This window comes from Antedon mediterranea, chromosome 1, assembly GCF_964355755.1.
Source record: "Antedon mediterranea chromosome 1, ecAntMedi1.1, whole genome shotgun sequence".
Classification (NCBI taxonomy): domain Eukaryota; kingdom Metazoa; phylum Echinodermata; class Crinoidea; order Comatulida; family Antedonidae; genus Antedon; species Antedon mediterranea.
The window spans coordinates 25,294,169-25,306,557 of NC_092670.1; the positions used below are offsets into that span (position 1 = coordinate 25,294,169).

Below are 12,389 nucleotides of genomic sequence, written 5' to 3' on the forward strand. Positions count from 1 at the left end.
ATCGCGTCCCGATCGTCTAAGTAGGCCTAAAATAAAATAGGCTAGTTTACTCTCCAAAAAAGCGGATACTCATGCATCAAGCAAGTAGACCAGGTAGTAGGAAGGAGACCTAGCCGATCCGGCCCAGTTAAAAATTGAGCTAGCTAGTGTAGTAGACCCTATGCGAATTGATACTACCAGGCCTTAGGCTGCACTACACAAATATTCCAACTCTCTCATTCGAGCTATATTATCTATACCATTCCGGTAGGTCAAGTCGACCTTCAATCAAATACTGTACATCGTTCATGTTGTGATTATAGACGGGGTATACTCGACCCGACCAGTTTGGTATTGTTGTATCTGCTTATCACGTGACGATGCCAGGCATGGGCAGCAGAGAGAGCACGTGTGTATCGTCGTCTCGCTCGATCCTCAGCAGGAATGTACAGTATACGTTACGCTTCATTGATTTTGATTTTTCCCTAAGTCGGTGCGAAAATCGGCAAACGTAAAGTGCAAACATATCTAATTTTTCACTGTTTTGATGAATTTTCATAAAAAATTGACTTTATAAATGGGAAGACCGACTAAAATTACATCAGATAAGTATAATTTTACAAAAGTAATTGATATGGTTTATGATAACGAGTCGTCGGAAGATGGATCATTTCACGAATTTCCTATTTTGTAACCACAGTGTGATTTTGCCGTAGCTGCACTTGTAATCTGGCCTGATTTCACAGCCTTCGTTCTGCTTCACTGGGCGCTTATATAAATTGAAACTTTTACCGTTCAAGAGACAAACAAATATATTTTACATTTTTTACTATTCATTTTAAACCCGGATCCCCCCTTTAAGTTAGTCCATGAGTGGTCAGGTCTTTTAAAGTTGTTGATGCTGTTATGCGCGATTTAAACGATTTGCGCAATTTAAAATTGCGCAAAGAATTCTTGCGCAATTTGAAATTGCGCAAGGATTTTCTTGCGCAATATTAAATTGCGCAAGAAACTTGCGCAATTTCAAATTGCGCAAGAAAATCCTTGCGCAATTTCAAATTGCGCTGCACAATTTGTAAATTGCAATATGACACCTTTGCGCAATTTGAAAACGAACTGTTTGTTATTTTTATTATTGTTGAGAATGGTACCGAAAGGTCAATCTTTTTTGTCATTAAATTTAATTTTTAAGTTAAATAGTAAACGTCTAATAATTCGTAATAATTATTGTTTCTCAAAAAAATCCAATCGTTATTAGTCTTATTAATCGTCATTAGTACTGATATTTCAATTGAAATTATTATATTACTATTGGTATTTATTTATGCCTTCTCCTCATATTATGTGTGAATATGGTATTTTATAGAACCATTGGGAATTCGAGATTTTTTTTATTCGGAAAAAAAAAATTTGGGAGGGAGGCTCCCGGGAGGGTAAGGAAATGCGATATTATCTTTAATTTTGAATCATTCTTAGAAATTACTAAAAAAATATGGGTGTGCATGATTTCACAATCTGTCGAAAAACCTTGCGCAATTTGCAGATTACTTGCGAAATTTAATACGTTGCTTGCGCAATTTGAAACACATGTTTCAATTCAAATTGCGCAAGAAATTTTTTGCACAATTTTAAATTGCGCAAGAAAATCCTTGCGCAATTTCAAATTGCGCAAATCGTTCAAATCGCGCATAAAAATGCCACTACTATACTATCGTACTCTTGGTTTAAATGCGTGACGTAGCTAGACCACGTATACTCTCTGTGGATGACGGCCTGGTAGTTTTTCAATTCCGTGTTTGTTGTATATCCGGCTGCCGGGTAGATAATTATTAAAACATCCACCACATGTGCCCCCAACATGTAAATTGTCAGCATTGTTGTTTTATTAGCGCCCTAAAAGCAGCAAACTGAAGCCAACTAGCTAGGCTATGACCTCCTCACTTATTAGAAAAGGTCTTGATTTATTCAGAGAAGATTTATATCCAGAAGAATCTACTGAAAAAAGTAAATAAATTGTGTTTTGTTGTGTTTTTAGCTATTAAATTTGCCTTCTATTAAGCTAGCTAAGCCCGGTGGACAGACGATATTGGAATCAAGGACGATCAGGCCCACGGGCGATTAGTGCTATCATAGAGACGATCGGGCCCATTTTTGTATGTGCCCGATCGTCTTAGGCGTTGCGCCCGATAGTCTTAATCGTTGGGCCCGATACTATAGCCAAGTGTATCGTGTTCCGTTTACAATTGAGTTCTCGACAATATTTATAATAATATTAGAATCTGACTCAATCAACCAGTTCAATTCAAGGCTGGAAAAACACTTGTCTACTTCTTTCTGCAAGTTTGCCCCCTATAGTAGACAAGATAATATATAGAAACACGTCGAGGGACACACAAGCTTCGGCTTTATAAGTCTCAACATCAAGTAAATCAAGTAAAATTAATGGTAGCCATTCATTGGCATTTATTTATGTGCGATTAGGACAACTACTCCCTGGACGCGATTTTTTTTTTCGTACATAAGTTGGGGACCCCTCATGAAACGTCACAAAATAAACATGAATAATTCATCAGTTAAATTTGTTGTTCCGTGTGCACCCAAGCGTATAGCAACAAGAAGTGATTACACAACTGCGATACGATATTTCTACAATAGGCCTAGTATAGGATTCTAGGTCAATTCACGTGATTGCCTTCGCGCACTCTTTTTCACACACACGTCCACTATGCAAAATGTGTCGAGGCTAATCGACAGCTAGACAAGACATTAAACTAAGTAGTAATTGGACATAGCCCAAAGAAAGCTTAGACCCACAAGAATAAAGAATGTGTATAATTTGTGTACTGTAATTTTTTAATTCTGCTATTTTATTATCAAACAATATGCATGTACTCAAAGAAACTTTACAAATGCGCGTATATGAACACATGAGATGGGAAGATTAGACCCACGAGAATAAAAAATGTATTTTTGTGTAATGTTTATTGTTTAATTTTGCTGACTCATTACTCGGACTGTAATCATACCTAACTAACACACACGTCACACACACCAACACAGCTCCTACTAGAATAGACATGGGTTTAGAGACTAGTAATTAGGCCTAATAGTATCAATAGAAACTATAATTTTAACACGTAATTCTTTAGTAATAAATTATATTAAAAACACAATAAACTAAAGGCTGATTATTTCGACAATCCACACAAAACGCCGCTATTCTATTATGAAATCGCACGCGGCAACCACAGCGGAGGTAGGAGGTAGGCCTAGAATTAATCGTACCGCACTTGTGTAAACTGTAATCACTTCTTGTTGGTATACGCTTGGGTGCACACGGAACAAGAAAATTTAACTGATGAATTATTCATGTTTATTTTGTGACGTTTCATGAGGGGGTCCCCAACTTATGTACGAAAAAAAAAATCGCTCCCTGGACAACGGGGTTCTATCCTGGACAACTACCACCCGGACAACTACCACCCGAACAATTATATGACCGGTTGGGCCACCGACAAGTTTAGCCGCCGTCATTTCTATAAAATTCCCAGTGCATCAACATTTCGCTTAGTCTAGTGATTACATAAACTACTACGTGTATGTAGTACATAAGTTCATGGTCTTATATGTTTATTGTGTTATAACCGTATTCTTTATTCCATAGTTATAATAAATATATAATTGCATTCTACAATTTTGTTGATTTGAACCGCCATAACAACACAACAAAGGAAAGTAGTTTAACGTAATATTTAATAATTTAATTGTTTTTAATCTGTCAAGGTAAAAATTCAGTGCACTCCATAATATTTTTCTCGCATGCACCACGTGAAGTCACGTTGTCTCTCAGGGAACTAATAAAGTTTTAATAACTGTTTACGTCATTTTGGGTTAAAAACGATCATTTTTGCATAATATAGTAAAAAACATGATATGAACTTTTTAATATACATTTTTATCCCTAATATAAATAGAACGAGCGCCGGTAAAAATTAGCATTTGACGTTTCATGGAAAATAACATCTTCTGGCAGCTCAAATTTTCTGCGACTCTACATGGGCGGTGTTCCACACTATACATTTTACAATATTTGACTTGAAATTATTATAAACAAAATTATTACAATATTCTACCAGTCTTATATCAACGTATGGAGCTAAGTTGTCCTAAGGAGGTAGTTGTCCTTAAAGGGGGTAGTTGTACTAAGGAGGTAGTTTTCCTAAGGAGGTAGTTTTCCTAAGGAGGTAGTTGTCCTAAGGAGGGTAGTTGTCCTAAGGGGGTAGTTGTCTTAAGGGGGTAGTTGTCTTAAGGAGGTAGTTGTCCTAAGGAGGTAGTTGTCCTAAGGAGGTAGTTGTCCTAAGGGGATAGTTGTCCTAAGGGGATAGTTGTCCTAAGGGGATAGTTGTCCTAAGGGGGTAGTTGTCCTAAGGGGGTAGTTGTTTTAAGGGGGTAGTTGTTTTAAGGGGGTAGTTGTTTTAAGGGGGTAGTTGTTTTAAGGGGGTAGTTGTCCTATTGTGGGTAGTTGTCCTATTGGAAGTAGTTGTCCTATGAGGTAGTTGTCTTAAGGAGGTAGTTGTCCTAAGGGGGTAGTTGTCCTAAGGGAGGTAGTTGTCCTAAGAAGGTAGTTGTCCTAAGGAGGTAGTTGTCTTAAGTGGGTAGTTGTCCTAATGAGGTAGATGTCTTAAGGAGGTAGATGTCTTAAGGAGGTAGATGTCCTAAGGGGTTAGTTGTTCTACGGGGTTAGTTGTTCTACGGAGGTAATTGTCTTAAGGAGGTAGTTGTCCTAAGGAGGTAGTTGTCCTAAGGGCTAGTTGCCCTAAGGAGGTAGTTGTCCTAAGGAGGTAGTTTTTCTAAGGAAGTAGTTGTCCTAAGGAGGTAGTTGTCCTTAAGGAGGTAGTTGTCCTTAAGGAGGTAGTTATCCTAAGGGGGTAGTTTGTCCTAAGGAGGTAGTTGTCCTAAGGAGGTAGTTGTCTTAATGAGGTAGTTGTCCTAAGGAGGTAGTTGTCCTAAGGAGGTAGTTGTCTTAAGGAGGTAGTTGTCCTAAGGAGGTAGTTGTCCTAAGGGGGTAGTTGTCCTAAGGGGGTAGTTGTTTTAAGGGGGTAGTTGTTTTAAGGGGTAGTTGTCCTAAGGGGGTAGTTGTCCTATTGGAAGTAGTTGTCCTAAGGAGGTAGTTGTTCTAAAGGGGTAGTTGTCCTAAGGGGATAGTTGTCTAGGGATAGTTGTCCTAAGGGGGTAGTTGTCCTAAAGGGTAGTTGTCCTATAGGGTAGTTGTCCTATGGAGTAATTGTCCTAGGGAGTAATTGTCCTAGGGAGTAATTGTCCGGGTGGTAGTTGTCATAGGAGGTTTGTTGTCCGGGTGGTAATTGTCCAGGAGGTGGTTGTCTGGATACGTGGTAGGTTTACTAGTAGTAATAGTAGATTAGGCCTGCCTAGTTGAATCTTCAGTCGAATTATTAATATTATTAGAATTAGGCGAATTAGACTATAGACATAGCGGTGTCTATGTCTAGTCTATACTATAGTAGTATGCAAATAATTATTAACTATGCTTTTAGGCTTATCCTGTCTAGTTATTAATATTAGTATCATCATTGTTATTATTTAATTTGATTGATTTCCATATCTATATGACATATTGTGTATATTTTTGTATCTATAGACAAGGTTCAATCACAAAAGAAAGTCAGAGTTAAAAAAAAAAAAGATGAAAAAAAGTTGAAATTGAAGAAAAAGAAAAAAATGATGTCTGCAGTAGGTAAGTTATACTACAGTGATCCTCCAGTGTGTCCATAGTTATGAAAATATGAGTCCTCCTAAAATACCAATTATACTGTACTGTCCTACAGTAGTGTGAATCAATTATCCTTCTTTAACATATGTTTGCTTTTTCTTTCTAGAAATGTATGTGAAAAACCAAGCTGATGACCAGACAGAGAATAACTTAGCATACTATTTATCAACAAGTCAGTACAGTCAACCAAACTATGATATGGTAAATAGAATTTGACAATTTAACATGTTCACATTTACACTGCGAGAATAAAAAGATACAAAACCAGTTTCTTTGGAAACTAATAAAAAGAGTTTTTATGGTTAAAATTAGCTCTTATTTTTTATTATTGGAAACCCAGATATTCTGAACAACAAGCAGAAAATTGTTCCAAACATTTTTCTGTAGTATAATGTGGCATAATATGTAAATACAGTATGTACAGTAGAGGACTGTTAGTAATTGGTAAATCTATTCCTCTCTGAAAACCGGAATTTCCTTGCATTTGTAAATAGCTAAAATTGTTACTTTTTCAAATTCATTAACTTTTACAGGCATCATAATGCTATTTGTGAGAGTTAAATGCATTGCAATTATTCAAACTTTTTATAGATAATGAAACAATTAAAAGGCAGAATGTCAAAAGATCAAAATCAACAAGATGATGAAGACACAGAAGATGCTTCTGGATTTACAGAAGAGGACTTTGCAAAATTTGAAAAGGAATATAGGTGATATTTGCTGGCACTGATGCAATTGTGTGTTCATGGTTTGGTGTACATTGGATATAAAAGCATGATGAGTATGGAATGCAAGAAATGTCAACCTCTCCCTATCATCAACTGATGCCAAATAGGTCATGTTTTCTTGTATGTAAATATACATTTTAAGTAGAATGAGTGGTTTCTATTATCTTCTACTTTAAAGGAGAGAAAGTAAAACTCTATTTGTATTCCCTTTGTTTGTTATTCTATTGTTTGAGTATTGAAGATGTAGCTGTGGAATGAACATTGTTGACGTCTCATATACTACATTTTTCACTTGGAACCATGATCTTACTTGTTTGAAAGACTCAGCCAAAATAAGATAATGTCACTTGCTCTTTTTTTTTATTTTTTTTTTATTCAGTATATTACACAGAGGCGCCTTACAAGGTGGAACCACCTTAGCTTCAAGGCGACTCAGATTAACAAATACAACATTTTAAAACAAAAAACTAACAGAAACATCAATCAAATCTTTCAGAATTAACAAGAAATTGCTCTGATTTGGCTCTCTTGAAAAATTCATGTACGATGTTCTATTTTCATTTTATTGTGAAATGTATCATAAATTGCATTGTGTTTCATTATATTTATTTTGTTGAAAAAAATAAAAATAAGACATTTTCTCATTACTAATTAATTAATTTACTGACAATGCACCAATATGTAATCAATATAACTGTTTAGTTTGTGTAGGTGGTACATGCCATATGTTGACACCTTATTATTAAAAATTGCACTTTCTGCTGTTTTTAAAACAAAAGAAATGAAAACTATTTTGTCAATCCTAATAATATAATTTATTGCAAAAAGTAGTGTAGAGTACAAAATATTGAAATAAACACAGGCTTTTATATAATTAAAACAGTTAAATTGAAGGAACTGACTTAAAAATACAAAACCATTATCAAAATGAAAAAAAAAGTAATTTTATACAATCCTGTTTTATGCTTATCTCATCAAATACGTATTACTATGATTTCTTAATCTATAATAATCTGTATACTATTTGTTTCTTTTTCTGTCCTGACATTAGGCATATACTTATTTGTAATCTCTCAAAAAACAATTTTGTTTCAAAACCTATAGTATTTGTATTATATTCATCATAAAATCGATGCACAGTGACACAACAGCGTGTATCATGTATTGTTTAGTTTGATATATTTACAGCTTAGTTTCCTCTGTAATTGTTTGATATATGCTTTCATTCACATTGTCTTCAGTGATACCTTCATACTGATTCTCTTCTGCATTTTCAACTTTATACTCCATGTAGTAATCTTCATCTTCGATATTGTGTTCTAGTTCTGGTTGGTTAATTGGTCGAGCCACTCGCTTTTTCAGGTTTACCCTGTGCCTTTTACATACACAACAGTTTACAACAATGATGACAACCATCACAGACATGTTTCCTATTAGTATGTACACAGTCGTGGAATTGTCTTTAAGGAAATTAATATATGAAAGAATGTTATGGTCAGTATTAAGTTGAAGAGAAACATTAAACTCTTGTCTTCCTTCTGATAAAATGGCGCAAATAATAAAATCGCCAATTAGCTCCTTTCTCAAATGGTTTATCACAATTATTTCTTTGTTATTTTCTGATATGATGACATCAAAGTCCACTTTATTTATTGTTCCAATGTACCAAGTGAAGTCAACCTTGTAAGGATATGTTGATGCATCACATGTAAACATCACCGTTTTACCTTCTGCAACAACTCCTGCAGGATATTGTTGGCTTGATTTGTAATGGCACAATCTTACAAGATCTCTGATATTCATTGAAGTTCGCAGTGCATCTGAACTTGGCAAAGTTGTCTTCTTTCAAGTTTAACGGCAATATTATATTTTCTTCACCTGCTGTGGGTTGTAGGACATCATTTCTGTAAAACCGTAAAGAGTCTTCTAGAAGTGAAGAACAACTCACCGAAAGTCCAATAGAGGTTCCATTTGTCGTGCAGATAGGATCAGGAAGCTCGGTAACGGGGAAAACGTTCAGATAAGTATGCACGTCATGAGGAAAAAAGTCATAAGTTCCGCCTAAAAATTGTGTGAAATAATATTCACATTCCTTTCCGAAATATTTTAAATGGTAGCGATAGTATTTATCATTTAAACATAAGCCTATGTTTTGCATAGAAGAGCAACGGTAGTGTCCAGAGTGGTTCAAGGACACATTTGGAATGTAAATCGATGCATTAACAAACTCACTATTTCCTGAATTAGACAGTACTTTATATCTCTCGGATTCATAATACTCTTGATATTTATCCAAACATATGGTGTTGAAACCAAAAACATTACCGATTGTTACAAGTATGCGCGGTTCGAAGTGTCTCGTACTAGGACTACAAATCTGACAATTTATTGTCACATTTGACCCTTCAAAGACTGTATTACCTGGTAAAACTTTAATATAACTTCGACTAGTAGAAAAATCAAAGTAGCAGAACAATATACATACAAATACCAAAACATTCACAGAACAAGAGGCACTCATATCTGATTTTGCACAAAATCAATAAAATACTGTGTATTGGTACCGTAGGTTACAACAATAAATATTGAAGACTTCACAAAGCGACTACTAACTGAGTATCAGTTTTGTTCAAAACGATTGAAACGATGCATACAATTTAAAAAAGTAAATCAACGATGAGCAAACAATATACATGATTGAAACATAAACCGTATGTAAAATTATTTTGAGTGACAGTACATACGTTAGGCCTGTTAGTTTTAAAATAAGCTTTTGATTAGTGTAAAACGGTAGGAACATATCTAGCATCTACATGCACCTTTTGGTTGTAATCATCTAGAATCTCAAACACAATTGGAATAAAATGTTATATTGGTTGTTATTTGCAGTGGGAGGGGCTCCAAAAAAACCCAATTTCTTTTTTTTTTTTTTACAATTGGAATCAGTTTAGAATTATGTTTTATCCATGGGCGAAAGTGAAATAAGTCTGTCAATCAAGTCATTTTTTTAGTGCTGAGTGCAATGGTAGGTCGACATTATTTCCTGCCTACATGCACTCTTGTCGGTGAATTTGAAGTTTTTGAGATTCTTGTATGTTGTATCATTTAATTATACCCACCTTGATTATATGCATGTTATTGTTATATTTCCATATCAATGCATTTCTAGAATAATATAAATAACTAAATAATAAACATATATAGAAGCTAAAGTAAAAACTTTTTTTCACACACGTCTTTTAAAAATACATTTGACATGGTAAATATACATTTTCCAATATGTATCAATACAGTATGTATCAATACAGTATGTATCAATACAGTATGTATCAATATGTATCAATACAGTATGTATCAATATGTATCAATACAGTATGTATCAATACAGTATGTATCAATATGTATCAATACAGTATGTATCAATACAGTATGTATCAATATGTATCAATACAGTATGTATCAATATGTATCAATACAGTATGTATCAATATGTATCAATACAGTATGTATCAATATGTATCAATACAGTATGTATCAATATGTATCAATACAGTACAGTATCACTATTTAAAAAAACATAAGCACAACACAAGTATTGGATTATCTAAATCAAATCTAAACTGTTCAAATGTATTCATAAGCAATCGTAGCCATTGTAGGACTTGTTACAAGGTTATTTTGTTTGAATTATTGGCTCTCATTTACCACTTGGCAGATAAATATAAATAAAGTTTACAATAGAAACAAATGAAGGAATTTGACTTTAGCAAGTACTACTTGCGGCATAATAACCGCACAGTGCACTCTTATAGCAAACAGATATTGGATATTTGGTATGTTTTCCTAACCAAGATTAAACTATGATTTATTTTAAATAAATCAAATCTAAAATATTAAACTGTTCATCAACCTTATTTTAAACTAAAACATAACGAACACAAAAGAAGAAATAATTAGAATATGGTACTGTTTTGTTTACATCTTACTTTCTTTTGTATTTGTGTGGTGGATCTTTAGCGATACTTTGATACTGATGCTCATCTACATTCTGAACTGTATACTCCATATAATTATCTTCATCCATCTTCTGTCCTGGTTGGTAACTTCCCTTCTGGTTCTGCCTTGCTCTGTACACTTTACATAAACAGCAGTTTACGACAACGATAGTAATGAGGATCAAAACGTTTCCTGATATTATGTACACAATCGTGGAATTCTCTTTCAGAAAAGTAATATATTTATTATTGGATGGTTTGATTTTTAATAGCACAATCTCGCAAGATCTCTGATATCCATTGAAGTCTGCAGTGCATCTGAACTTGGCAAATGTGTCTTCTTTAATATTTAAAGGAAGGATTATGTTGCCGTCACCTGCCGTGGGTTGTAGGACGTCATTTCTGTAAAACCGTAAAGAGTCTTCTGGAAGTGAAGAACAGCTCACTAAAAGTCCAATAGAGGTTTCATCGGTTGTGCAGATAGGATGAGGAAGTTCGGTAACAGAGAAAACGTTCAAGTAGGCGTATTCGTCGAGAAAGCATGAGACAAATTTTCTTATGTAGTAATCATAACTTGTAACGGAGCAACCGTACCTTCCAGAATGATTCAGTGACACATTGTGAATGTAGAGTGTTGCATTTAAAAACTCACCATGTCTTGAATATGTTAGGCTGTATCTCTCAGATGACCCATACCGTACTTCATCATTTTTGACATATATATTGTGAAAGCCAAACACATTTTCAATTGTTATGTATGCTCTACGTCTAAACCATGTTTTGCAAATTTGACAATTTATTGTGACATTTGATCCTTCATATACTGTGTCAGCTGGTAAAACTTCAATATAACCTGTTGAAAAATCAACAAAGCAACAGAACAATGCAATGAATACTGCCAAATTCAAAGAACAAGAAGCACTCATTTTAAACAGTCTCACACAGAGAACGATTCAAATGCCATCTGTTCTGGTGATAAGTTCCAAGTGATCTTCACGAAACAGAAAATAATTGTAACTGGTTACATGAAAATGATCCAAATGATGATCGTGGTGAATTTTAAATAATACTGTGGTCAAACTATCTATACACGATTGAAACAAAAACCTAATGTAAATAGTGACAGTAATTGTTTATCTAGTCAAACAATTATTTTTGATTTGAAGCATATTAATTAAATTGTTAGTAATTTAGTATGGATCAGTATTACAGACGTTTGTTGGTGCCAAGCAAAAAAAGGTTTCCTAACTAGTGTATTCATGGTGTATTAATTCTAACTGTCAATGACATTTATCTTCTTGCCATTCTTGAATAATCATATCATTTTTATAAACACAATGATTATAAGTATATCCTCATTATTGTTATTCGTATGCACGTATTATCTTCTCACAAGTATTAGTACAAGTATAGATTTATTCCACCATTTTATTTTTAAATATCAATGTCATATTTTATCAACACAAATGTTTGTAAAATCGAAACTTGGCATGCATGGTTTAGGATACAAATTGTATTCATAAACCATTTTAGCATATTATATATACAAAGTTATATTGTGTTGTCGTTTATTTTGAAAGCAGTTTCGAATTGTAGATAAATATTGATATGCTGTTGAAGTTTCATTATTGGAAAAACTTAATATAAAACTTCATAGACTGTTTTCATACAAAACCAAGTAAGTAATATGTAATGTAATCTATACGCGTTTACACACGCAAGAAAGTATCGATAAGACTTGTAGTAAATTCCATCAATGCACCACCACTACTGATTATTTTAGAGAATGTGTTTGGTGGGGAGCAGCTACCAATAACGGACATGTGGACTAAAAGTATTAAATGAAAACACGAGTGACATAAATAAAAGGTGTAGCCTCACAGTCAAATTATTTTA

The 12,389-nt window shown here is 34.1% G+C and overlaps 1 protein-coding gene across 1 annotated transcript; it reads left to right on the top strand.

Moving 5' to 3' along the window:
- The first annotated feature begins 1,836 nt into the window (after window positions 1-1,836).
- Window positions 1,837-7,546, top strand: LOC140048508 (active regulator of SIRT1-like). Its single transcript, XM_072093241.1, has 4 exons — window positions 1,837-1,983; window positions 5,639-5,734; window positions 5,877-5,971; window positions 6,362-7,546. Exons 1-4 carry the CDS (start codon window positions 1,908-1,910, stop codon window positions 6,482-6,484), a joined length of 390 nt encoding a protein of 129 aa, XP_071949342.1. The 5' UTR covers window positions 1,837-1,907; the 3' UTR covers window positions 6,485-7,546.
- Window positions 7,547-12,389: the final 4,843 nt, after the last annotated feature.

Coding starts and splice junctions, on each gene's coding strand:
- LOC140048508 (XM_072093241.1), top strand. CDS start 1,908: ATGACCTCCTCACTTATTAGAAAAGGTCTTGATTTATTCAGAGAAGAT. Junction 5,735..5,876: donor AAAAATGATGTCTGCAGTAG/GTAAGTTATACT, acceptor TTTTCTTTCTAG/AAATGTATGTGAAAAACCAA. Junction 5,972..6,361: donor GTCAACCAAACTATGATATG/GTAAATAGAATT, acceptor AACTTTTTATAG/ATAATGAAACAATTAAAAGG.